Raw genomic sequence first — 26,737 nt, forward strand, 5'->3', positions numbered from 1 at the left:
TAAACACCATGACTATGCTTAACCCTCACAGCATCTCACTGTCTTAGCTCTTCTTTAGATCATCTAAGGATCTAATCTACTTTACGTGACTCTCTAGTTCATGGCTTCCTTTTTCGGCCTCTTTGTCATGGCAATTATGGTAGCAAACCTTGGGCCCTGCCATGCAGCTCGGCGTCTACTTGATACAACACCCGCTGCTGCACCACCCCCTGTCGTCTCGGCGGTCCCAACTTTGCCTATGCCAACACTTCCAGCAGTGCCGCCGGTACCTGCCATTACGATACCGATGCCTACGATGCCAACTTCAGTGCCGGGGGTGCCAACTATTCCGATGCCCACCATTCCAGCAATACCAACAGCAGGAGTGCCACTTTCGGCTCCCATTATTCCAGCCATACCCAAAGTTTCGCTGCCTCCTATTTCGATTCCGACCATCCCTTCCATTCCCGTCCTCAGCACTCCACCTCCTGCAGCAGCTCCATGATTCATAGCAATCAGTTGATATCTATGTTATGATTACTACTTAAATGTGTCATCTTGCTCATCATAATGTTATATTTGGTTCAGGAATGAAATTGATAAAGAAATAGAATAACTACAGAATGGAAATAGATCAAGGTGTGTATTCCTTTAATCACAACTTTCACTTACTTAGCTCCATCAAAACTACTAGTAGCTTGTTCAGATGGTATCTCCTATCCATGGTTCGTTCGAGCAGCTGGAGCTTCATTCATGATGCAGGTGTTGGAGTCCATTACCCTCTGCATTGTAACTTCATTACTAGTCAATCCTTGTCGACTAGTCAAGCATGGTCGACTTGCCGAACTTACCAATTATAATTGAAGAATAAATATTGATATTTGATAAAAATGGAGAATTTCATTCTCCTCTTTACCACTAGAGATCAAATACAATGGAATCTTCATCCCACTGAAAGAATTATTACATTTTAGATTGGCTTGGAGCAAGAGAATGAAATGGAATGATTCATTCTATTTCATAAACTTTACCTTTCTTAAGGCCCTGTTTACTCATAGGTGGTGGAATGGGAGGACAAAAAGAATTTGAAAGGACAGGATTGAAGAGTGATTTGGTGTTCGTAGATGTTGTTTACTTGCAGCTAATGAAGGAGCTGAGAATCCACTCCCTTCTTTGTTTACTCGAGTGAATCTTTAACTGATGAAATTGCCAAAGATAATGCTACCTTCATCAGCAAAAACATCAACATCTTGATCCCTTTTTTTTCTCATTTCACATGTTTTTTCTCATTCCATAAGACAGCAGGTGACACCCAGCAAGAGAAGTAACCACCTTCTTGGAGGCCTATGAGCTCTGTCCTATGCAACGCCGAGGTCACTGCCAGTTTTTCTCTGGCAGCTTCAAGCTCTACTAGTTCTCCAGGTCCAGATTTAACTTCATTTTTCCTGCAGATTCTCACTGTCTCGTCCCATGTAAATAAACCGTAAAGGAATAAAAAGAAAAACAAAGTAAACTTGAATCTGTTTAAGATTCAGTAATTTCCCTAACCATAATACATGATCCAACTTAAAGCACAGTTAATTACATAAATGCTGTTAAAACTTTAATTTCAAACCATCCAAGATCTTGTCCAGATTTATTGAAGAATAGTAATGTCGGTGACCATTTGAACTACCTGTAATCAATCAGCCATCAATAATCTCCATTGACCTTCCATGAAATTGTAATATCAAGATCTACTCGACTTACCTTTTTTATTCATGGGTTCTGACCTCTAACCTTGGGCCCTGCCATGAAGCTCGGAATCTCCTTCACACGATACTGACTGCTGCACCCCCTGTCATCTTGGCGGTCCCAACTTTGCCTATGCCAATGCTTTCAGTGGCAGTGCCACTGATGTTGGCCTTTCACAACTTTCTACGCCCCCAATATCAACAGTGCCAACAGTTCCCACAAGTTTCAGCTCCATCAATGCCACTGGTGCCTACTACTCCAATGCCCACTGTTCCAACAATACCAACCGCAGGAGTGCCACTGTCAGCTCCCATTATTCCAGCCACACCCAAAGTTTCACAGCCTCCCATTCCTTCAATCCCAACCATCCCTTCCATTCCCTTCCTCACTCCACCTCCTGCAGCAGCTGATTTAGAGACACTTTGTGTTTGATGTGTGTGTATGTCTTAACACTATAACAGAGTCTACTAGGTTAAGTGAGTATGATTGTAGTCATGATGGTGATGATTATTGGGTGATGGTTTTGTTCATGTGTTCGACGACTTGTGTATTAATTTTATGTTATGTACTAATAAAACAATTTATCAATATTATATTGGTAAGAACTTTACATGCCCATTTACTTTATTATTAAAATAACAAAAGCAACTTAAAACTAAGAGAACTTTCCCACATACTCTACTTACTAGCTTGGCCACCGACCTTGAAAGAATAATAGAGAAGTAGAAAAGGAGAACAAGAGAATTAAGAAAAGGACAACAGTTTTAGGAAGATAATATTGGAATGTTAAATGTGTCGTACAAATGCTTAAATTTATGAAATTTTGGGTTTTGTATTATGCTATCCGACGAATTTACAAAAGTAGAGTAAGTGGGCATAGAACCTATTTGTCTGATGTATTTAATCCCAATCATCATCAAAGAAACCTGCATCCTTCATTTCAGAGTAGTACACATTCTCCAAGCGCATATCTTCTTCCTGTAAAGCAAAAAGGAGAATATAATACCAGATATAAAATTACCAAAATAATCAGCTCAGATCGATGCAATAGAAAGGAATGTGAAAGAAAGACCTGGAAAAAATCTGCAAGGAAGACTACATATAGAAGTGGAAGATAAAGAGAGTGGTAGCATACGGTTGTTAGATTGAACAACCTACAAGAAACACAAGTCGCATTTGGCATCACATATTATAATAGACAAGGTTTTGAATAGGATATAATCAATACCATATTCCAAATCCAGATCCATTTGCAGCAAGCAGGCAGCCGAACAGGGACATTGTATTCAGCAACAACATAGCACAAACATAGTTGTAGAATGATGGTCTTGCTGCCAATGTGTACAATATTAATAACTGACAGTGAAGAAGCAACAAGTGTTTATGGTAGAACCCCAAAAGGAAACTAGAATTACCAGGTAATCTTTCTCTCCACTTTGAGTGATGCATAAAGAAAATGAAGCCATAGACTGCACTGAGAAGCAGCTTGTGGACAATCCACAAACCCCATCTTGCACGGTTTTCTTTATTATTGCTGTTTGCGAATAGAGGAACCCCAAAGCCAAATATGTAGATAGTCTGCAGAGAGAAGACCAGTCAAATTTTCCTTCTTTTTTGTATTTGGTGATGTAAGCACCATAATGAAGGCCTATGGATGACTAAGTAAACTACTACTGAAGATCACTGGACATTATTTTCTTGTTTACTTAGTTCAAGAACCTAACATAGAGCAGATGTGGTTCGTCCAAACCAACATGATCCTCCATGCATTATGAAGTCAGATCAAAATCAATACTCTCTTCAGTCTTAGCTAATGCTAGAGACTAACATTAATTGTAGTAGGCAGTGAATGGGAAAATACATGATACTTCTGAGCCAACCTAAGGCCAATTTATCTGTGGCATAAAGATGATTACAAAAAATGCTTCACAGGTAGTTGTGTGAAGTGAAATTGCTTTTGTGGGACTATACACGACATATACATGTCACAAAACATCAATATATAACACAACTACAAGCACTAGCACTTAGATAGTAGTAGAACATAAACACACTGTACACTACGGAACGAATAGGGAAAGATGCAATTCTGATATCTACCCATCTCAAATTAAGCAAGCAGATTCCACAGGAATAAGACAATGGCTTTGACTCAATAGAAGCAATCTGCTCAAAGGCACCAATTGGTTGAATTCATGGTTTTAAAGAACGGGTTAGATGGCCACTAGGCAGAATCGTACATGGACCACTTTGCCTAGGAGATAAGCAGAAGCAGATTTTTTAAAAGGTGGGCCAGGCGGCCCACCCAGGCAATGATCTAGTTTAGTGGGAAGAAAAAAAAATGGCTTTTTGAAATATTTGCTTCACTTAATAAGCCAAGCCTAAAACCTCTCCCTTCTCTTCTCCTCGGTTTTTCTATAGCCCAGCCACAATGAACTACATAAGCATACCTACTCTGCTGCATCCGAACTGACAGCCCTCCTCCCGGTGAAGATATCTGGCCATCTTCCTCCCCTTCTTATTCCTCACATTAGCTGCTCCCAACCCAATGCCCCTTCTTATGCCACAACAGCTAATTTTTGCATGTGTTTAGTAATTTTATTGTTTTTATATGTTTAGTATTTTTTGCATGTGTTCTTGCACTGCAAAATATGATTAAAAACTTACAATTATAAACTTGAATGCACAAGCCTATGTTACTAATATTTTAATGCCATCCACCAAGGAACTAGGCAGTTGGCCAACCGCCTTTAATACCTTAGTTGAATTCTCAGAAATTATCTGAAGTTGGCTAAGACATCAACAAGACTTTATAGAGTAGGCTTGACCATCCATTACTAGCCTATGTTTGATCACTTATAAAATGAATAACCTCATCTTATGGACAAGTAAGCAGTAAAATTTGTTAATTATCACAAGACAATGTTTCTTATCATTTGCAATATTCTATAATGTTAAAATTTTGCATCATTAGAAATTTCATGCATTTCATATTCCATTTTTCCTCATGTCCACCAATCATGGCAGACATGCTTCCCACATAGTTTTCTTCATCTTCATCCTCTTTACATATTTTATCTATTTCTCCTGCTATTAAGATTGTTTTGCTCATGAGCCAACATGAACCTTATTTCTAAGATCTTGATAGATATGCCAATTGGACATCCTTGAGCAGAGTTGGATTAGTTATTTGTGATCATGCATTCATTGCCTGACAGATAAGACATTTTTGTACATTTTCAAGAATACTAAAAATCTCAAAGCCTGACAGATCGTACATACAAAGTCATGGATTTAATTTTTCTATCCCAAATTCAACAATCAAATCTGTTGACTAACACAAAGATCCATCAGTAGTCACTTCCAAGCAATACTGTAATCCAAAAAATGGAAGTAATAACTTTGTCAAAATATATTCTAGCAGAACGTTTTTACCTAAAAATTATTATGTGGAGGGATTGGACAATGAGCACTACAGAGGAAACTTACTGAATAGAAAATTTGATTACCTTTAGTAGTGTATCAGTGGCAACAATTACTCCAGACACGACAAATGTACGTGTTAAAACATCCAATCCACCAGCATGACTTCCTTGAAGCAGAAACGCCAACAAGCTTATTTCCATGAATAACAACCCAGTTTCTGTAAACAAAGATAACATATTCCATGCAGATTCCTTTGCAGCAGTACACTGCCACACCTGCTTCCAAATTAAAAAAATGAAATAATGGTGAACATTAGTTACATGATATATAATGGCCGAGGTGAACAAACATGATGCTGATTGTCAGCTGCAAGTGATAACTGGAAATAGAAAACAAGGAATAAAGCCAATTTGCAGCAGAATGACCTAACAAATAAAAGCAGCTGCTTCACAACAATAACATACTATGCCTTTTTTGAGTCTCAAGTATGATAGATCTCAATTAGATTCTTAGTAGGCCATCAATTTTATCAGGAATTTCCAATTTACTTCATTTGCATAATTAGTATCTTTTTTAGGATTGTTCAATCAATAAATTGAAAATGTAACAGTGGATAATATATATTGTGATTACAGCTAAAATCAAGAATAAAGACTAGCATATCCCATATGGTGATGTATTATTCTCTCTCTATGTTCAATAACATATTAAGCTATGATAACAACATTGACTTAAGCATGGCATGTCATGTAACCCAAATATAACTTAATTAAGACAATCAGACCAATTGTATTCCATAACATGGAAAAATCAATTCCTATCCTTTCTCGGATACTTATGAATCAAATTCCTACATTATCTAACTTGCAGTAACAACTGACTTGTATGGAAATCTTGTATAAACCTAAGTATCTGGAAACTTTTCATTTCTTCCAACCAGGGCACAACATGGGCAAAAGATCACAGTCCAGCATACTGTATTTCCTTTGCAAAATAAAAATCACAGACAAGCATACTGTAGTTCACAGCCCATTTGAAAGTTCTCCTTTCACCAATGCTATAGCAACTGAATCATGATAAACAATATGCTTAAATAAGGTAACTGCAAAAAGTGCGGGTTTTGTTTCCATCGACCAATTAATGCAGTTAGGTGGCCTCAAATATATTTCATTGTCAATAAGTTCCTAGTCCTAATTTTGAAAACAAGCATCCGTGTTAGTATCTATTTAAAATTGTCATACACAAACACAAAGTAGGGGAAATACGTTAAAGAATGATATTTACATGATCATGCTGATTCCGAATAAAAGAAAGAAAAAAAACAAGTATGTGGCAGAAGTAACAGCAGCGATAGGTACCGCACCTGGACTAGGCACCAGAAGAGATTGAGGAGGCTGACAAGCCACAGGAGAGCATAGTAGGAAACCATCAGATAAGACTGACCGGACATGAGCTTAGCGAAGCTCTTCCGGGCCAGCGAAGCGAGGTAAGCGACGAATAGAACGGAGGGGACGATCAACGCGAGGTTGTACAGAGGACCATGGCAACCCACGAACCACGAGGGGGAGGGCGCCGGACTCTGGTCGGTGACCATTGGAAGACCAGACGCCGCGGCGGTGAGGGACATCTCAGCGAGCAGTTGCTCCAGCGCTCTCATATCTGAGAACCTGAGCCCGAGAACATCAGCGCCGAGACCTCTACTCTACCCTCGGATCGAAGATGGTCGCTGGACGGAGGAGAGGTGGCGGAGAATGGAGGGATCGGAAACCCTAATGCCGGATCCTTTCTTGTAATCGGCGGCGGAGGAGAAAGGGGCACGGGCACCTTTTTCTTCAACTTCGCCGACGAAAACGAAAACCAGTGAAACAAAAATGCTCTGAACTCGATGGGCGTGCCGACTGGCAATCAAGTTCGTACCCGTCTCCTGGATGGTCGGCGTAAGTGGTGCCCACGTAAGACTGTCCTAGAAGCTATCAACACGTGGGATGTTTACTTTTATACCCTTTTTATATTGTTTAGTCGGATACGCGGATAAAGGACGAAAAGGTGAAAAACAAACAAAAGTGGGGAGAAATAGAGAAGCTCCGCCGGGGTTAGATATATCTAATTAATCGGTAGTGTCAAATAATTTAAATTAATTAATTAAAATTTTATTATTTTCAGACGGAACCACGGTCCACGGCAGATTTGAATTATTTGATAAAATTTATTTTAAAAAAAATTAAAATTAAAATTAAATCACAATTAAAAATTTTAATTTAATACGTTTAAACTGTAATTTAAATTTAAAATTTTTAATATTTTATATATATATATTTTACATGTCCATGAGTTGGCCCGCCTAATTATTATTAGATTGGATTGGATTATAGATTTTTAATCCACCAAGTTAGTGACCCAACTCATCCTACCCTATCATATGAGTTTTTTTGGCTTATCACGGCTCTATTTTTCATTGTCTCGCTTTCTTTGAACCATATACATCTGCGCACGTCAGGGTGATCAATTAAGTTAGGCTCGTTAGGTTGTCAGATAATTTAAGTGAATTGTATTTAAATTTTATCAACTCATTTGAATATGAATTCAAACGAATTAATTTGTTTAGACCTGCGACATGCACAGGTTGACCTATGTTTACGTGAATCCACCTGTAGTGGGCTTTAGTTGACACGTGAGTTGAGAATTTTTTCTAGATTTAAAATTAAAATGAAAACCTTAATTAGTTTGTGAGTTTAACCTGCTTAATTCCCAGCCCAAATTTAAAATTATCAATTTGTTAATATTTTTTAGTGAGCTTATAGGCTTAGCCATTTAATCCGTGATCTAAATGTAACCTTTTATATAATTTCTATTTTTTGATTAGATCGTTAATGGATTCCTTTAATCCGTAATTTGTCTTAATTTAGATTGAATTTGAGATTTCTTAATCAATTGACCATTAATGGATTAAGATAGCGAGCAGGCCTCCAAGACATAGCTAAGTTGGTTATGACACAGTAAATTTGTAGAAGAGGACAAGGGTTCGAATCTTGACGAAGTCAGGCAATATCCTTCTGCGTCCCAAATATAATACATTTAAGAATAATTTTAAAAAGAATTGTACTACACTTCTAGAAAAAAAATATTACTTAAAATAATATAATTTTATTAAAATTATTTTAAAGTAGTATAATTTTAATCAAAATAACTCATGATTAAAATTATTTTAAGATGGAATATCGAGGAGTATTATAAGTGAGAGATTATTTTAATAATTTTGAAAGAAGAGTGTTTTTTTTAATTACATGAATAATTATGAATTTTTTATTCTGTAAAAAAAATTAAAATAAAGTTATTTTCTCAATATTTCAATAATGCTAAATAAGATTTTAAAAGATATTTAAAAAAAAAAGTGAAGGGAACTGAACGCTGTTTCTCCACGTGACATCCATTGGACTGCACGATGATCTCAGCCGTTACTGACTCATCCATGCGCACCCGTTTATTCGTCCAGTGGCCGGCCACTGCCATTCGATTTGGTTAGGGTTTCCTTTCTCCGTCGTCGTCTCCTCGATTCCCTCTCGATCTTCGCCGGGCCTTCTCTGGTTCCTTCGCTGCACCATTCTCTCCCTTCGTATCCGATCGGATCTTCCTGATCTGACTTTTTTGCCAGATGGTGAAGCTCCAGAAACCAAAGAAGAAGAAGCAGGGAGCCGCGTCCCTGACCCCGTCGAAGAAGATCAAGAAGAAGGAGAAGAAGAACGAGGAGCAGAAGCCGAAGGAGAATAATCGCCCAGAACCCTCGCCGGCGGACGCGGCAGGGACTTCCGTTGCCAACGCCAGCAGGGCGGCGGGGACTTCCGTTGCCAACGCCAGCAGGGCGGCGGGCAATGGGAAGAACAAAGAACCCTCCGCCGCGACGCCGGCCGAGAAGAGCTCGGGATTTATCTTCATGTGCAGCGGGAAGACGAAACCCGAGTGCTTCAGCTTCCAGGTATTTGGACTTCCCGCTGGAAAGAAAGAGGCTGTCGAGAAGATCAAGCCTGGCACCAAACTGTTCCTCTATGATTTCCAACTGAAGCTTCTGTATGGGGTTTATAAAGCTACCTGTCAGGGCGGAATGAACCTGTCTCCCGAAGCTTTTAGAGGAGCCTTCCCAGCACAGGTGACTAAAGTCGTGGAATTCTTAGCTGCATTTCCTCTTGATTAATTATTTTTTTCGCAGCACTGTTTATCAGCTAAATGCATGCTTATTGCTATACAACACTGATTAGCAGAATATTGATGACGATGAACTTGCTTATCAGATAATGAAGATGAATATCATTGCGCTGAACTATTTTTGTCCATTAAAATTTTATGGTTAGTATAAGATGAGACCTGTAAGCATGATATAATCAATGGAAACCATAGATTCATCCTTTAAAATAAGTAGATAGCAACGTTAGGATATAGAAATAACACAGTGGCATGCCTGTTGCTAAAATTCCTTTTATAAATGTGTTTTTTTGCTAGAGGTTGGCAGGCTTTCTGTTTTTTTCCCCCCCAGCATGTTGGTGATTAAAAAAAAGAAACAACACCTTTGATTTGCATAATTTTTAGCAGTAGAGTTTAAGGTTAATAATACATTTGATTTTTGGTCTGCATTGTCTATAGCCGTCAAGTTGGGTTAGGTCCGCCGGGTTGGCCCGCCCCGCCAAGAAATTTAGGTGGGTTGGGTTGAAATTTTATCAACCCATTTTAAGATGGGTTGAGGTGGGTTGGCCCGCCTAGGCCTGTGACCTGCGTGGGTTGGCCCGCGGCGGGCTTGGGTTGGCCCGCGGGTTGAGAAAGTTTATTTATTTATTTTAAAATTTAAAATTAAAGTATAAAACTTAATGAATTAGTGTGTTTCATCTATTTAAAATACAATTTACACTTAAAAATTATAATTCAAACTTAAAACTTTCAATTTAATCAATTTAAATTATACTTCAAACTTAAATTTTTTAATATTTTTAATATTTTTTTATTTTTTAACAGGCCCGCGGGTTGGCCTGCTTAACCTGCGGCCCGCCTTGAGTTGGGTTGGGTTGGAGATTTTTCAACCCGCTAAATTAGTGGGTTAGCCCGCCCCGCCTCGCCATATGATGGGCCTGCCATGGGTTAGTCCGTCCCGCCATGAGTTAGCCCGTTTGACAGTTCTAGCATTGTCTGATGGAGTTGAAGCTACACTTATTAGTGATCAACAAACTTTTAAGCATATGCATGCCTATAATGTTGAACCATTGCATAATTCATATGCAGTCTGCTAACACATGCTGGTTTACTTAAAAAGATAGTGTTAGTTATGTTGACAGTAATGCAAATGTGTCAAACAGAAAACATGAGTTTGCCTTTACTATATAGTCATCCACTTATTTAATTTAAGCAACAATGTAATGAGAACTTACTTATCTCACTTAGAATTATTGTCACTTAATCATTCTAACCAATTCATAAAAATATATTATATATGAATCCAAGCAAAACAATTGTTACAATCATAATATAAAAGTCACATGTTGACCTATGCATGATTAATATAATAATTGGGATTATAATAAATTTAAGATGGCTTTAGTTATATGATCCTTTTGTAGTCATAAGCAAATCTCATGCATCCTCATCGCAGAAGGTTATTTGGGCAGATAAAAGGCTTAAGTGAATGCTTTATAAAACTACTTTAGTTAATCTATTAATTCAGGAGTGTCTTTGTTTATAGTTTTAGTAGGTTTCACTAACAACATAACTGCGGACTAAAGAGGCCTTTATGTGAGGGACTCTCTGGAGTTTATGGGTTTAGTGGCAGTGTTTGTACCATGCCTATTTACAGAATCTTAACTAATATAGCAATTTGTATGCTAACATGAATTGTATTTCTTATTCCTTTTGCACCTCTTCCATTTATTTGTTAGTTTTTCATCAGGTGATATAAGTGCCTTAATTTTACCCCATCCCTTATTTACCTCTTTCTCTTCTCTCTTGAGCTGTTGATTTGTACCCAATTCCTCTGCAAGTAGCCACACTAATTTCACTCATAGAACATCATGTTCATGAATATCAAACATCACAACCCCTTCAAAAAGTCTTAACAATATTTGTGAACAAGCTTTATCAATTATGGTGTTGACCTTGCTATCTTGTTTATCACTCGGTTGATTTCAATTTCAAAAGATGAGTTTGTCGTTGTCTATCTTGAGCTATCTCCTTTTTTTGCTTCAGGCAGATGACAGAAGCTGCAAAATCTTAATAAATTTCTTCTCTATCATCTACATTTAGACTTTTTGAGTAATATCAAATTCTACTAATGTCTTCCCATTCTTAATTCACTGTCAGACTAGGCACTCAAAAATCTTACTCTCTCTTTTTTCTATGTAGCCCTTCTTAATTTGTCACTTAATCTTTACAAACTTCTGTGTCATATTGTATGTAGCTAAGGAAGAATACAATATCTACTCTTTTGAAAATTGGATCATCTAACAAAAGCTCTTGTTAAATTATCAAGTTCAATCAAATATGTTGCAACATATAAGTTTCTCAGTCATTGCATCAATTTTGTATCATTTCCATCCTTGTTGAGATTTGTTTGTATCACCTTATGATTTTGTTTTGTGGGAACTTCTTTTGGATAAGAAGTTGGACATCGGCTAATAGTTATGCTCTATCTTAAGGGGGGGGGGGGGGGGGGGGGGGGGGGGGGGGGGGAGTGTTAGAGTTGATAGCTTTATGAATATAGGTTTAGTTCTCTATCAGTGTTCTACAAAAAAGTGGTCCAACTGGTTGCATTTATGGATATCATAATGTATGCAATAAACATGATTAAAATAATAGTGCATGATTAAATGACAATAATTTTTATATACAAATAGTTTTGAAAGTATTGCTTTTCTATGTTAAAGGAAAATTAATTATTCCAAAATGAGTTTCCAATTATGTATATTCAAGACTTGGATGTAAAGCTACTTTCTTTGAAATTGTTTCATGGGGAAATATTTTCCTATCAATGTATAAATGCATGAATTGTACTAAGCCCTTTTTCCCAATTTCAAACTCATGCAAGAATGAAGATTTAGGGAAAAGAGAGATGAATGGGCTGAAATCTTGTGGAGCTGAGAGTATACCAATGAATGACAGGGAGTGGTGGGGGACCTGGAATGCCTTAATATCTATAAAAGGTAGAAAAAAAGGTCAATTGCAGTTTTTATCTCGCAGTAGGGTAAATCTTCAAAGATTTTTTTCCTGGATGCACTACCCAATATGAGACAGTCAACAAAACCCACTTGAAAATGAGTGATCCACGTATTGGGCCACCTATCATTCCTTATATCACCCAATGGTCCTTCTAAGAGTTAGCAGTTATCTCTGGAACTTTTTGATATAACCACTGCAGTAGTTGATGTGTTAATACATGCTGACATCTCAATTTCAGTCTTGCTATAATTGTCTTTCTTGGCTCAATTTTATGAGGTATTCAGTTCTTATTATGTTTGGATGTTATCAATTGATATTATAGTTTGTTACCACACGTTGTCTGTTTGCTTTGTTCGTGTTTCTTTGTTAAGGTAGTCTATGAAGCTTTAGTTTTCATGCTTGCAATTTCTAGCAGATGGTCATGGAAGACCTTGAAATCACTAACATTAAGCTCTCTGTGAACAATCAATTTTTATTGTTATATAACCTTTTCTCTATCATGATATTGCCAACTTAATGACCTCTTGTGGAACATTTAGTTGATGCATCACCATCCATCTAATGAGCGCATATCTATTGTGTCATAACTTCTTTGACATAGGTGAAGTTCAAGGTTTATAGGGACTGCGTACCACTTCCTGAGGTTACATTTAAACCAGCTATTATAGAAAATTATGACAAGGGAAAATTTACTCCTGAGCTTAATTCAAAACAGGTACTTGGAGTTCTTAGCTTCGTTTCAGTCATATCACCAAGATTACTTTTTTTTATATTTAAATTTATCATCTTCATATCATGCCAATCAAAATGTAGGTTCATAAATTGCTATCATTGTTTTATCCTGCAAATGAGACATCGCAGCCAGTACCTCTCCAGAATGTGTCATCATCCACCAAACATGGGGGTGGTGGGCATATCATGTCAACCAAATATAACAAAGATCGTCTGCATCAACCTCATTTGCTCCTTGAGGATCAACATAGGTTGGGCCATGTGCCACAAATTGCATCTATCACACCACATTTGCCTCCTGAAAATACCCATAGGTTGGGTCAGCTACCGCTTGTCACACCTCATTTGTCGCTTGAGGATCCACATCGGTTGGCTCATTTGACACATGGGCCACCTCATTTGCCCACAGAGGATCCATTAAGGTTGGGTCATTTGACACATGGGCCACCTCATTTGCCCACGGAGGATCCATTAAGGTTGGGTCATTTGACACATGACTCACCTCATTTACCTGTGGAGGATCCATTAAGGTTGGGTCATCTGCCACATGTAACTCCGGTGGAGTTGAGATATATTCGACAAGCACATGCAAATGATTCCTATGCTTATTCTGTAGAAGCTCCCTCTCTAATACCTCCAGCCACTCAACAAATACCTCTAGGCACTCAACATCCAGTTGAAGCTGCACGAGCTTACTATGTTGAAAATCCTAGTCGGGGTGAACGGTATGTAATTTCCATTATTTCTTTCTGCTTCTGTAGGTCCACTGCAATTCATAATGTCTATATGTGTATTGTTGGTGTGTTTGATTTGCAGGACTAGCTATTTTGCTTATGAAATCTTATGGACTGACCGAGTACAAATTGAATATGGACTCTCTCTCTCTCTCTAGTTATATTTGTTTTTCTTTTCAGCATTCCTAAGGATACATATTGATAGTATATTTTATTTTCCATTGAATACATATTTCGAACTAACTGGAGCTAGGCGATTAAGCAGGTCTAATGAACCAAGCAGGACTAGATGGGTGTTTTGAGTGAGTTGGACGGGTCGACAACCTGAGTGGATTGGGCAGGTTAGGCAAATAAAATGGCTTGGATGTGCTAGCTGGATTGAATAGGATGGATGAGGGAATGGATAGATCAAGCAAACTTGGTCAAGCGAATTGGGCAAGACAACTGAGTGGTGTGGGTGATGCAACCTAGGGGTGGACAAAAAATTGACACCTAATTTGGGTTCTTATCGAGTTTTTTGAGTTTTGATATAAACTCGGAAACATCAACTTAATCTACTTTTAATTATTAGTATTATGTAGGATGGAAGGTGGGCTTGCTAGATTAGGCATTTAGATAGGCTGGACAAGTCAGGTAGAACAATAGATTGAATGGGAACACAACTGAGCAATTTAGGTGGATTGGGCATGTTGAGCAATTTAGGTGGATCGAGTGGGTCAGGCTGAATATTTCTGATAAGGATAATTTACTATTGTGGAAATTAGTACTTATCTATTATTTGCAAAATTAACCAGACCTGTGGCTGGTAATAAATCATCTATTCTATTTTATTTTATGAACTGAACTAATAACTTTCATACTTATTTTCCATTCTTTCTCTTTCATTTCCTAGGAATAATTGTTCAATTCTTTGTCAATTATTCCATGAACCATACTTGTTCTATGTGCTTTTGATGCAACACCAAAATATAACTTTCACATAGCATTGACATCGAAATTGGCACGCATGGGGATAATTTTTTTATAAAACTGAAAAATCAAATTGTATGAAGGATCCCAACCTCTTTTGTAAACAAAATAAAACCAATACGTTAAACTTTTAAAAACTTAAATAACCTTTCAACAGTTTAACAAACCTATGAAATTTTAAAACCAAAAAGTTTTAAAATAAACCCTACGATTAAGCCCTAACTTTTAAACCACATCTTTTTCCCAAAAGGAGGATTCAATTTCATGTGAGTTACTAGTCTCTTTCTTCGCATATCATTTGCAAGTATAAAGAATAATTGCCTCCATCAACTTTGTTACACCATTTATTTGTTATCTTTGCTTGGTCAACCCTTCTAATTAAGTGAGGAACTAGTGTATTTTCTTTTCATTTTGATCCTTTGCCCTTTCTAATAAGGAAACAGTGGAATTGGTCATAAATACTCTCTGTGGCCCTTCTATAAAAAAATAACAGTAGGATTGGAGACTTAACTGTCTCTCTGAAAATCTGTGTATCTAATTCCAAAATTAAACTGTTCAAATAAGCGAACAAGTTAAATAAACAGATAAAGATTTTAAATGTAATTTAAGTAAGGGTGTCTATTATTTGGTTTAATCCAAAAAAAAAACAAATTGGACCGTATTTAAAATTTTGATTTGGTTTGACTTTTTTTTATTAATTTGGTTTGGTTTCATTTGATTTGATGTATTAATTATATAATTTGCTTAGGTTTCAATTTCTTTTTTTTTTAAAAAAAAATCAGTTTGAACTCAACAACTACAATATAATTCATAATGTTTTCATATTTCTATTCATGAAAAATTAATATATAGCATTTTTTTAATTCTAACTTAAAAGTAGGTTATAAATTTATTCCTTTAATTTCTTCATTACCATATGTGATGAATAGCTTCAATTATATATCAATTATTCTTCATTACCAATATTGGATGTGTCTAATACTTATATAGATAAAGCTACATGAATTTTATAGCCTTAACATTATATAAGATTTTTCAGATTGTATGCTGATTCAGTTTAAACTGAACTAAACCGAAGTGTTTGTAACCTTTTTTGGTTTAAAAAATATATATATATATATATATATAGATTATCCTTATTTGGCGCCATTCAATTCGAACCGAATGGACACTAATAAATTTATATATCCTCTTATTAAAAATTGAAATGCTTAAATAAGTGGACAAGTTCGATACAACAGGATAAGAATCAATGTTTCTCTCAATATGACTAAATAAGAAGGCTCAAATCATAAATTGTTTTTTATTTGCAGAATCACTTGATACAAATACTAAATGAATTCTCATGGCAACTTACATTTTGACCGTTGTTTTCTAATAGGCCTACCTGCATATTTGTTTAAACACCATTGTCGTGTTTATCGACATGAAAGAAATCATGAAACCTATTGCTATCCTATAATGGTAACCTTTAAAATCTTTATAGTAAAATTAAATGCTCTTGAATTTTATTAAACTAGACCAATTAAAGTAGGAATTTATATGTGAAGGTTATATTTTGAAATACTTGATTATGATTGACAATATTTTGGCTTTGGTAATAATATCAAATTAAAACCATCCCAGTTACATCAATTTTGTTTTATCATATTGAACGTTCATTAATTGCTCAACATCATCTATTTCCTATCACAAGCAGAATCATGCATGCAGGAATTTCCTGGAATAAGATTGTGTATTTTGTGGTTTGGTACTTGGAAGCAAGAATACACTATAGTTTGTTTTAGCACTAGATTGCTTTGATGCTTATTTACTAGCAGTGAAATACTCATTCTGGTATCTGAGTTGTGTTATCTTCGAGCCCAGTGACATTGTTCTAAGTATCTTTACCTGCCGACTACCGAGTTGCTATTTGTATTGAAACTTGTCTAACATTTTTCGATGCCAGTCTTGTTTACAGGTTAGTTCCTGAGAGAATTCCGGCTGATCCACACCCGCCAAGGGACTACCACACTGTATCCGCTAGAGATGGTGCAGCCATTTCTAGTTCTGATCTGAGGATCTATGAACGAGCTGTAAGCCACCGAGTGGCAGGATATGAAGATCCAAATGTGCCAACCAGGGCTACTACTACAGTGCCAACTGCACCCGTTTCTTCACGCTACTCGTTTGCGGGGGCAACAACAGTGCATCGCTCGTAGTCGTCTCGCAGTGTACTGTTAATGTGCTTGTTGTAATAGCGATGGCGCGAAGAACATCATTTTGAATATCTGCAATGTAGAGACCATGGCGTTTTAAACACTCTGGCATTTGGAAGTCAATTAGGTCTGATGCTTTAACAGCTACTCTCTCGTACCAGCTAACTGTTATTTGTTCTCAGTTTGCTATTGGCACTTAATCTAATACCCTACCCTTTTCTGCTTGTTAATTTTACAAATAGAATCTGTTGAATGAAATAAAAATTTATGAGAGTTCCAGATAGATTGAAGTGTTCTGTGTTGTTCTATATTATAACAGGATTATATCAGTTTTTTTTTTGATAATTTAGATATTTAATTTTTTTGACTGTTTAATGTTGGAGATGGTCAATTCCATTCTATAGAGGTTTGTTATCCGATATTAGACTAAATAGGTAAGTACAAAGTTAGTGTTTTTAAGATTGTCTTTCTAGGGCATAATACGAGGAATTGTGAATCTTGATCTAAATTTATGATTGAATTATTATTGTTTTCTTCTGTGAAAAAAAATCTGTTATTTTAGTGGTCTTTACGATCAGTTTCACTTCTTCTGCAAAAAAAAAAAGGTGGATCCGTCACCTTAGCGGCTCCACCCGGTTAAGTCCCATGACCATCTATGAGGAGGTAAATCGAGAAAGTACAGTTGATTACGATGCAGGAGAGTATTGTCTATACGATCAGTTTCATGATTATATGTGAGGAAGTAAATTGAGAAATTACAATTGATCACAACGGAGAAGAATTATTATTGCTCCTGTCATAATTGAGTTAGTTAATATGGAGCAGATTTGTTGAAATGAATAAGGGTTGAATTTTGACGAAATTGAGATAATATCTTTTTATGTGATAATTAATTATAATTTTTTTATTTATTTTATCATATGATTGTGGGATCAGAAAACGGTGGAGATTTTTTTTTTAATAATTAAATTATTATTTTATTTTAAATAAAAATTTTGAAAATAGGAAAAATATGAATATATTACCCTTTATTTGGATGGGCCCCACGTGGGTAACATTTATATGACTATTTTACCCATTCGAACTAAGAACGTGAGGGTATTAAAGTAATTGTGACTCAATACTCGCTACCCGTACTGATCTCTCCGCCCTAGTTTTGTTTTCGGGCGGCGCCGCTTCTCTCTTTCACGTTCGCGCTTCCGAAGCTGCGGCGGAAACGACGCCAACAACAGCGGCGTCATGGAGAATCCGGTGTCGAAGACCGTGAAGGACGTTTCGCCCCACGAGTTCGTCAAGGCCTATGCGGCGCACCTCAAGCGATCCGGCAAGGTCGGATACATCTTTATGTTCTTGTCTTATACACTTCTTGTCGTAATCGTGATTTTTTTTTGTATAATATTTTACTGTGGTGTGCTTTATTCCCTATTGTTGCTTACTTACTTGCATATAATTCATTTTTTTCTTTTCCTGGTCAAAAGATCTGCTTTTTAGTTGATCTGTGTAGGAACTCGATTGTTAGCATGTCGTTGCAGAAGTGTCAACTGTTCGCAATGCCATTTGCTAGTTATTCGTTGAATTTTCCTTTTTGTTTTTCTATTGAGTTTAATGGATTGTAGTGTTTCCTCGGATGAGATGTCTGGAGATTTTTCTCTATGTTTTCTCATTATAAATAGCGGAAACAGAATTCTTAGGCACATTGCAGGATTGACAAACAAGAATCCATCATATATTGCTGGTCGGTTAATTGCTAAACAAAGAGTAATTTAGAATTACATATCTAACTAGTACTATCTGAAGCTAAGTTGGTTGAAGTGAAACTACTAAATTTGACTAACCTGAGCTAATGATGGTACAAGTGCAATCACTTTCACTTTCTGTGTGTATGCACCACCAATCGACAAAATTGAATAACCGCAATCCTATCTTCAAACTTAGGACAATTTTTTCATTTTCTTTTAAGTTAATTGTTGCCCTTAGATTTAGGCTATGTATACTAGTAGTTCTCCAATGTTGTGCTTACTTGGTGGAGTTTAAGTGAGGTGAAATGTGAGACGTTCTTTCTACTTCAACACTTTGGCTTGATTTTTGGCTGAATAAGGTGGAGAATTTGGAGCAAATTAAATTCCTTGTCTTCTTCCGGCACTTCTTAGATAAATGTGTTGCTATTGATTTGAGTTTCTCACTTTTAACGACTTAAAATTCAATGTTATTTTGGTTCTTTATTCTTTCATAGACTTTCTTACTTTTCTGCTGATTTTTTCTACTTTCTTACTCCGTTTTTTGATAGCTGGAGCTTCCCGAATGGGCAGACATCGTAAAGACTGGAAGGTTCAAAGAACTCGCGCCGTATGATCCTGATTGGTTTTATATCAGATCTGGTAAGAAATATCACACCAGACAGAGCTACTTCATGCATACTGTTTTCCATCTTTGGCTGAATTCATATTCTCATATATATTTAATGTCTCTATTTATCCTTTGTGGCAGCTTCAATGGCGAGGAAGATCTATTTGAGGCAGGGCATTGGAGTAGGTGGCTTTCAGAAAATTTATGGAGGCCGCAAGAGGAACGGAAGTCGCCCTCCTCATTTCTGCAAGAGCAGTGGGGCTATCGCCCGCAACATTTTGCAGCAGTTGCAGACAATGAATATCATCGAGATTGATCCTAAAGGGTAAGCATCTCTTGCCTTTCCATTGCTTTCATCTTATCAAGACTCTTGCTGCTTGTCTTTGCCCATCAAGTTCACATTGTTTTAGCCATCTTTTTGACTTTGAACCTGATTTTGAGTAAAACACTCAGACGAGTAATAAAAGGACTAAGATTTGAATCTCAAATGAGATAAATATTTTGAAAGGTCGGGTTTTGAGCGTGCACAAGTTGTATTCTGAATTTATCCAGTAGACGAATCAGGATAAGATTTGTCATTATCTGTTTGCATATAATCTTAATACTAAATATCAAAAATACAAAGCTTGATCCAGAGTAGACTCAGTTTAACATCTATGCTGTATCCTATGATATTGATATCTATCCTAAAACCTTTTTTTTTTCTACACTGCAGTGGAAGAAAAATCACTTCCCAAGGGCTGCGAGATCTTGATCAGGTTGCTGGCCGTGTCTAGCTGCCACTTTTCAGTTCCAATTAAGAACACTATTTTGCTTCAGAATGATGCTCAAGGTTTGTACTCATCTATAGTCCAGATACTGTTTTTTTTCCTTCTTTTTTTGTGGCAGTTGATTTGGTGTGTTTCTTTGGTCTGGACGATCTCTCTTCTTTTTATAAATGCACTACTTAAATTTCTGATATTTTGTTTCAATCTACTTGAAACTTAAAAGGTCAATTCTGGAGCATCAGGGCACGATACAATGCCAGGGCTATTAGTGGATTCTTCATTGCATTATTCGATAAAGTATGTATATTCTCCATTTGATTATGAAGTATGATTATTTAGATCGATCGAGTTATTATATGATGGAGTGGTCGTGTTGTGATTTACAGTTCTAATATTCAGATGGAGCATGATATTTTATAATGATGGATCGATTGTGGAGGTTGGTTATCAGTTGGAAGAAAATTTGGATTATAAAAAAAAATTAATTGTTAGTCCGGCAGCATAGATAATATTAATTATTTGTTTTAGGATAATTTGAAAGTTTATATTAAATAGAGTCCAAAGCTCCAGTTCATATTAGTTTTCTTTTTTATGCCCAAAAAAATTAATTATTCAAATATTTTTGAATTATATCAGAGTTCTCTCTTCTTCAAGAGAATTGTTAGGAATTAATATTTCACTTTTACAAAAATGTAAAAAAATAAAGATGGAATTACTATAATTATATTATCTTATTTTATTTCTTATTTTTTATATTTAAGATATATTTGAAATTGATAACAGCTTTTAAATTAGTTTAATTATTATAATATCAAATGTACAGAAGAATGGGTAAAAATTAAATGGGCATTTATCATTTATAATTTATAAAATTGTCAAATGACTATTTTATTTTTAATTAAAGTCAAATAAACACTCCTATAATCTTTTAATGATTTTATTTTAAAAATACTTCTTAACCCAACTTTATTATAGTAATCATTCAGTAAAGTTACAATGTATTTACGATGATTTTAAAATTTATAATTTAGAATTCATATTCAAGTAATTGCTATATTATGTAAAAGTTATTGAGTAGTTATTATGATTTATTTAGGATGAATTTAAAGTTTACATAAAAGAAACTACTCCGTAATTGTTATAATATATATAAGTTACTAAATAAATACTATAATATATGTAGGATTTAAAATTTTAAAATAATATTATATTGAAATCATTTAAATATAGTTATTAATTTATTAAAATTATTTAAATTTTATGAAATCATTTAAAGCTTAAATATATTGGATAGAAATTTTTACATTTTATTTATTATAATCTTAAACATAAAATCTCTGATTTGAGTGTTTTTTTTAAATATATTATTAATAATTAATGGATAATTTTTATATATTATAATAAGTTATTCCCAATCCCAACGTAAAGGCCAAGAGTATCCCTAATTTCCCACCGCGAAGATGGCCGATACGGCCGCATCCGATGCCGCCGGCGACCGGACGGTGATCTGCATCGGGGACATCCACGGCTACATATCCAAGCTGCGCGACGTGTGGTCCAACCTCGAGGCCCTGGTCTCCCCGGACTCCTTCTCCACTTCCCTCGTCATCTTCCTCGGCGACTACTGCGACCGCGGCCCCCACACCTGCGAGGTCATCGACTTCCTCCTATCGCTCCCCTCCCGCTACCCCCTTCAGCGCCACGTCTTCCTCTGCGGCAACCACGACTTCGCCTTCGCGGCCTTCGTCGGCGCCCTCCCGCCCCCTCCCGACGGCTCCCCCTTTTCCGCCACCTGGGAGGAGTTCGCGCAGAGCGAGGAGCGGGAGCGGTGGTTCAAGGGGGAGGGATACGAGGCGATGCACGTGCAAGGCAGGCGGTGGGGCGGCGACATGGGCGGCCGGTTTAACCCTAAGAAAGGCATGGCGTACAAGGGCTCCATCTACGACGCTGGGCCGACCTTTGAGTCCTATGGTGTAGCTCACGGATCAGCAGGTCGATTGCTCGATTTTGAGTTCCTTCATCATTCCGAATTAAGCTTCAAATTGCAGTGCAACTTTTTTCTTTTTCTTCTTTCAATTTCTCTGACCAATGATTTTTTTTTTCCAATTCCAAGTTCAAAACTGCTTTCTTTGAATCTGCACTTGGCAAACTGACACAACAAAATCTGCTCTTTGAATCTACTTTTTTCTCCATTGACACGTATGATTCTTTCTGTCTCATTTGAACTTGTTTCACAGACTTGATCAAGGCAGTCCCTGATGCTCACAAAAAGTTCCTTTCAGAATTGGTTTGGGTTCACGAGGAGGTATTATAACTGTGATTCAAGTGAATAATTTGTCGCTAGATTTAACTTGTTCTTGTCGGGAATAAAAGGATTAGTTCTGGTCTTCTTCTTCGTTGCTTAGGATGGCATTCCAATTGACAGTCCCGAAGGGAGGATTTCATGCAAGTTGATAGCAGTTCATGCTGGATTACAGAAAACAAAACCTGTGGAGGAACAGCTAAAACTTTTGAGAGCAAGGGACACAAGGATACCAAAGGTGTCACAACTTAGTGGGAGGCATGATGTGTGGGAAATACCAGAGGTTTGCTAGCTTAAGTTGTTTTATTATTTTCTTCCATTCTTGCTTGGTCTGATGAACTAATTTGTCTGAGGGAATCCCTTTGATATCTACCAAAAGAATCGCAAACATGTTTACGATAGCAAATTCAGACAGTTCATTCTTCACATTTCAATCAAGTAATTCGTTGTGAGCATAAGAACTAAATAACGATTAATCTCTATTTGTTACAAGTAGAGTGAATTTCAACTCCAGAGGGAAAAGGTAGAAAAAACTTGAGAGACTAGGAACCTTGCCAATGTGCCTAATACAAGTTCCATTCCCCAGTCAAGTTGAACAACTAATTGGAAGATCTAAGTATCCTTATGGTAAAGAGTTGATGCCATGAGAGGAAACAGTTGAAAAGTCATTCTTGTATTTGATTTTTGTTAAGATTTTTAGGATTGTGATGCCACTGAGATATCAGTTGCTAAGGATGCGATATTTCTTCTGCAATTGGTTGCTAGAAACATCAGCACAACCACCTAAATTACACAATAGCAAGCAAATTATAGAACATGAAGAAAAGATCACAAAAAAAGGAAAAACTAGATTGAATAAGAATCACAAGTTTAACATATTCAAAAGCTTGTTTACATTCATGGTTGTAGGAAGAGGATTCTATTATGTCATCATCATTATCTCACATCAGTTGTATTCAAATGCTACATAACACCTTATGAGAGATGGTTTATCACTTCTTTTATGAAACATGAAGTTCGGAGCATTGTTACATAATAGATGTTGCATCAACCAGTTTGTTCTAAGGTAAAGATTCAGCTTGTGGAAGTACAGTATTGATTATATTAGGTTACTTGTGTCAACATGAATTCTCCTTGGATCGGTGGCATTGCCCTTTCGCCTCCCAACAGTCGTACGCCACCCTCTAAATCCCACATAATTACAAGTAAAATCTATCTTTATTTTCATATGCTTCTTATGAAACAAGTTTCAGAATTTGATATGTGAAGTTTGTAATGTTTATGGAGCATTATTGTGATTCAATTACCTTGCATAAATTTCAATGGAGGGATACCCCAAATAATTGGGTTAAACACAACTTGATGACACTAATTACCATCTAATTCCTGATATCATCAAAATGCTCAATTATCAGTTTCATTAAGTTTTACTGTGAGATACATGTGAATTTAGATTAGAATTTCTTGGTTGAGAATCTTGAAATAGTTCATTAGCTTTAGAAGCTTTGCATCTAGATCTTGCATCAAGCTCTATCCAGGTTGATATCATTATTCTAAACCATCAAATAAGCACCCCTTGGCACTTACTACAAGGATTTTAGCCAAGGAAAATATCTTTCCTTCTCACCTTGTGTACTTATGTGGAAAAATAAACAAAGATTACATTCTTATTATAATGTATAATTTATTCCTAAACAAGATATTAAATTGGGTCGAACTAGCAAACCAAATACTAGTTAACTAGAATGTATCTTTTTAAAGGTTTGATGGGGAGCTCATTGGGCTGAGCAATGTGTTTTTCATCAAATTTTGGCTAATCAAATGCCAGTAAATTGATAAAATGACAGCGTAAGTAACTCAATAAACAAAATAGAGATGCATTTTATATCTTGTATCATAATTTCACATATCTATGTTGATGATTCAATCTGTAGCTAATACATGCAACATTGGCTTACTTCCTTCTATGATTCCTTCTCATCTGTTGACTTACTTCCTAGTCTTCTTTCCTTTTGCTGCTATATCATTAGTTCTTGTTTCCAACTCAATTTCAGGAGATATCTGAGAAGCCAATTCTAGTGGTGAGTGGCCATCACGCAAAAATCCACATCGAAGGCACTCGATTCATCATCGACGAAAGTGGAGGGTTGGAGCAGTTGCCTGTGGCTGCTATAATATTCCCTTCGAAGATGATCGTCCGCGACACTGATAATCTTGTGTCCAGAATGAAGGATACCTAGAGGCCCCTTAAGAAATATCACAAGTTTGATAAGTAGAGCTGTCGATTCTATCGAACAACTACAATTTTGATAAGAAAAACTCACAATCTCCCTCTTTCTATTTATATATTTAAAAATTCTAAACCTTTTAGAATTATTTGTTTAAGATTGATAATTTTATGATCGAAAAGGTAAATTAAAAAGTTACAATTCTTATCTATTATAATAAATTTATTTTGTGATAATCGACTCAATTATCTTTTCGAGTTTGAATTATTTGTTTGAAAAAATAATAATAAATCTTAGTCAGTCGTATTGACTCAATCTCTGTGGGTGATTGATTCAATTCCACAGAAGTTTTCCATCGGTCATCAGGATAAATCGAGAAGCGCACGTAGTGGGGTGATCTTCAGTCCTATGGAAGTTTTCCATCGGCCATCAGGATAAATCGGGAAGCGCATTAGTTTTCAATTCAGAAGGAAAATTTTTATAAATACGATCCATATTTAGAGGAAAATTTTTATACTGTGAGTGTCTGATAACAATCTGGATATCCTTCCGTGGCCTTGGGGCTTGAATTATTCATTTGAGCGTGCAGCTCGAGGTGCTATTTGTTAATAATAGTAAAAAAAAGTTTACTGATCAGTTGGCCATCCACGACATGCATGCGACAATTTAAGGCACGTTTGCTTCGTCACCGGAGCAGAGGATCGATGCCCATGGCTTCAGACACAGTGCAGTCGTCCAAGCAGGTCTGCCGTGGTGGTCGTTGGTGGTTCGATCAGTGGACCAGAGATTGCTTGGAGCTTGTTCATGTAGCCAAAGAACTCCATATAAGTACTAAGCACGACGAAATCCATGAGAAATTAGTGAAGCCTGTTTCCAAGTATGCACATCTGCACTGGCATCAAGAGGTAATTGTAGGAGTTCTTTGATCGATAACACGAAGATAATGATCATTAGTACAAAATAAAGAATACAAACATGGTATTATATTAAGTGAAATCTGAAAGAAATGAGACCAAATTGAGTAAGGATAATCTATTTCCTTCAACAGTAAGGGTATGAATCATATCAGCTGTGATTTTGTTTCAGATTTGTGAATGACTGCATGCACATGTTGCAGATTGAGTTGCTTTGTGAAGATGGAACTGTTCTATTTGCTGATGGTTGAAGTGCAGTCGCCGATACCATTCTCTACTGTACTGGGTAATTAAGATCCACACTCGATTCAGAATTTGATAGGAATTGTTGCGTAACTTCTCTTTTGATTGTAGGTATTCATATTCATTCCCATTTCTGGACACCGAAGGAATCATCAATGTGGATGAGAAAAATATTGGACCTTTGTATGAACACACATTTCCTCCCTCTCTTGCTCCATCTCTTTCTTTTGTTGGGATTCCAAACAAGGTGACATTTTTGCTCCGAAGTTAATCCATCAAAAGATCATTTTTGTGTTTGAAGTTGATGCTCTTTGACTGATCAATGATGCAGTTTGCCTTGTTTCGATTTTTGGAGTCACAAGGGCGATGGATAGCTCAAGTGCTCTCCGGGAAGAGGAAGCTGCCGGCGGCAGATGAGATGATGAAGGCAATCAAAGAAGTCGAACGCCATCAAGAGCTCGAGGAACCAAAAAATATCATACAAGAAACTGCTGAAATATTGGAGGTAATGACTTCTCTACAAGTTTCAAACAACTCGTAGGTGAGACTGAAAACTGGACTGACCAAGAAAGTTGCAAGAACTAGCAAAAGGAAAGTTTTGAAAGAGGAAATTTGCAAATGATAAGCAATAGCTTGAATTTTGGTAATGTTCTTCTTGCGTTCTTCAATCATTATACAGTTTGTTTCTCTTGATTTTGTTTTCTTTTATTGTGATAGGATTATGATAGGTACGGAGATCAATGTGATTTTCCACACTTGGAAGATTGGAGAAAAGAGATCATTATGAAGTCCTTCGAAGATTCTATCAACCATATTGAAACATTCAGGGATGAGTAGCGAGGATGGTAATTTGCTTCGAGTGGTTCTTCTTTCATCTTTGAATTTTTCTTGTATCATGATGCCTTTTGGATTCCTTCATTATTTATTATTAGGCTATGTTTTTTTTATTATATCCTCTATAAAAAAAGATAACT

General features: G+C 36.4%; 5 protein-coding genes and 1 pseudogene across 9 annotated transcripts; 5 read left to right on the forward strand and 1 right to left on the reverse strand.

Annotated features, from left to right (window-relative positions):
* Positions 1–100: 100 nt before the first annotated feature.
* On the forward strand, positions 101–2,193 carry LOC141830487 (uncharacterized). Its single transcript, XM_074717912.1, has 2 exons — positions 101–481; positions 1,918–2,193. The coding sequence occupies exons 1-2, from the start codon at positions 101–103 to the stop codon at positions 2,143–2,145; spliced, it is 609 nt and encodes a 202-aa protein (XP_074574013.1). The 3' UTR covers positions 2,146–2,193.
* On the reverse strand, positions 649–7,002 carry LOC141830437 (protein CANDIDATE G-PROTEIN COUPLED RECEPTOR 2-like). Of its 3 annotated transcripts, none has more exons than XM_074717871.1 (6): positions 6,503–7,002; positions 5,223–5,414; positions 2,942–3,291; positions 2,786–2,867; positions 2,597–2,691; positions 649–761 (listed from the first exon to the last, which is right to left on the reverse strand). In XM_074717871.1, the coding sequence occupies exons 1-5, from the start codon at positions 6,794–6,796 to the stop codon at positions 2,614–2,616; spliced, it is 996 nt and encodes a 331-aa protein (XP_074573972.1). In that variant the 5' UTR covers positions 6,797–7,002; the 3' UTR covers positions 649–761; positions 2,597–2,613. The 3 variants fall into 3 exon arrangements, with proteins under 3 accessions (XP_074573972.1, XP_074573973.1, XP_074573971.1); XM_074717872.1 differs by lacking the exon at positions 649–761 and having other exon boundaries at positions 2,482–2,691; positions 2,942–3,044; positions 3,129–3,291; XM_074717870.1 differs by lacking the exon at positions 649–761 and having other exon boundaries at positions 2,482–2,691.
* Positions 7,003–8,632: 1,630 nt separating this feature from the next.
* LOC141830436 (uncharacterized) lies at positions 8,633–17,193 on the forward strand. 3 transcript variants are annotated; one of them, XM_074717868.1, is made up of 5 exons: positions 8,633–8,723; positions 8,792–9,283; positions 12,932–13,045; positions 13,144–13,787; positions 16,714–17,193. In XM_074717868.1, the coding sequence occupies exons 2-5, from the start codon at positions 8,792–8,794 to the stop codon at positions 16,964–16,966; spliced, it is 1,503 nt and encodes a 500-aa protein (XP_074573969.1). In that variant the 5' UTR covers positions 8,633–8,723; the 3' UTR covers positions 16,967–17,193. The 3 variants fall into 3 exon arrangements, with proteins under 3 accessions (XP_074573969.1, XP_074573970.1, XP_074573968.1); XM_074717869.1 differs by having other exon boundaries at positions 8,639–9,283; positions 16,726–17,193; XM_074717867.1 differs by having other exon boundaries at positions 8,642–9,283.
* A 913-nt stretch (positions 17,194–18,106) lies between these two features.
* On the forward strand, positions 18,107–20,349 carry LOC141830843 (small ribosomal subunit protein eS19-like). Its single transcript, XM_074718288.1, has 4 exons — positions 18,107–18,292; positions 19,251–19,341; positions 19,451–19,634; positions 20,025–20,349. Exons 1-4 carry the CDS (start codon positions 18,203–18,205, stop codon positions 20,083–20,085), a joined length of 426 nt encoding a protein of 141 aa, XP_074574389.1. The 5' UTR covers positions 18,107–18,202; the 3' UTR covers positions 20,086–20,349.
* Positions 20,350–21,503: 1,154 nt separating this feature from the next.
* LOC141830948 (tyrosine-protein phosphatase RLPH2-like) lies at positions 21,504–24,718 on the forward strand. Its single transcript, XM_074718398.1, has 4 exons — positions 21,504–22,068; positions 22,314–22,381; positions 22,482–22,661; positions 24,433–24,718. The coding sequence occupies exons 1-4, from the start codon at positions 21,537–21,539 to the stop codon at positions 24,616–24,618; spliced, it is 966 nt and encodes a 321-aa protein (XP_074574499.1). The 5' UTR covers positions 21,504–21,536; the 3' UTR covers positions 24,619–24,718.
* Positions 24,719–25,262: 544 nt separating this feature from the next.
* Positions 25,263–26,600, forward strand: LOC141830488 (flavin-containing monooxygenase FMO GS-OX-like 9; annotated as a pseudogene).
* Positions 26,601–26,737: the final 137 nt, after the last annotated feature.

Source organism: Curcuma longa, chromosome 6, assembly GCF_044706935.1.
Source record: "Curcuma longa cultivar G26 ecotype Majalengka, Jawa Barat chromosome 6, ITB_CL_G26_1.1, whole genome shotgun sequence".
Lineage (NCBI taxonomy): Eukaryota > Viridiplantae > Streptophyta > Magnoliopsida > Zingiberales > Zingiberaceae > Curcuma > Curcuma longa.

Bases quoted from the DNA above. Each gene is read 5' to 3' on its own strand.
- LOC141830436 (XM_074717868.1), top strand. From the start codon at position 8,792: ATGGTGAAGCTCCAGAAACCAAAGAAGAAGAAGCAGGGAGCCGCGTCC. The intron at 9,284-12,931 runs GTGACTAAAGTC...TCTTTGACATAG, and splicing joins GAGGAGCCTTCCCAGCACAG to GTGAAGTTCAAGGTTTATAG. The intron at 13,046-13,143 runs GTACTTGGAGTT...ATCAAAATGTAG, and splicing joins CTGAGCTTAATTCAAAACAG to GTTCATAAATTGCTATCATT.
- LOC141830843 (XM_074718288.1), top strand. From the start codon at position 18,203: ATGGAGAATCCGGTGTCGAAGACCGTGAAGGACGTTTCGCCCCACGAG. The intron at 19,342-19,450 runs GTAAGAAATATC...CCTTTGTGGCAG, and splicing joins TTGGTTTTATATCAGATCTG to CTTCAATGGCGAGGAAGATC. The intron at 19,635-20,024 runs GTAAGCATCTCT...TCTACACTGCAG, and splicing joins ATCGAGATTGATCCTAAAGG to TGGAAGAAAAATCACTTCCC.
- LOC141830487 (XM_074717912.1), top strand. From the start codon at position 101: ATGGCTTCCTTTTTCGGCCTCTTTGTCATGGCAATTATGGTAGCAAAC. The intron at 482-1,917 runs TGATTCATAGCA...CAATATCAACAG, and splicing joins CACCTCCTGCAGCAGCTCCA to TGCCAACAGTTCCCACAAGT.
- LOC141830437 (XM_074717871.1), bottom strand. From the start codon at position 6,796: ATGAGAGCGCTGGAGCAACTGCTCGCTGAGATGTCCCTCACCGCCGCG. The intron at 2,868-2,941 runs GTATTGATTATA...TGTTTCTTGTAG, and splicing joins GGATCTGGATTTGGAATATG to GTTGTTCAATCTAACAACCG. The intron at 2,692-2,785 runs GTCTTTCTTTCA...TTTGCTTTACAG, and splicing joins TCCTTGCAGATTTTTTCCAG to GAAGAAGATATGCGCTTGGA.
- LOC141830948 (XM_074718398.1), top strand. From the start codon at position 21,537: ATGGCCGATACGGCCGCATCCGATGCCGCCGGCGACCGGACGGTGATC. The intron at 22,069-22,313 runs GTCGATTGCTCG...CTTGTTTCACAG, and splicing joins TGTAGCTCACGGATCAGCAG to ACTTGATCAAGGCAGTCCCT. The intron at 22,382-22,481 runs GTATTATAACTG...TTCGTTGCTTAG, and splicing joins TGGTTTGGGTTCACGAGGAG to GATGGCATTCCAATTGACAG.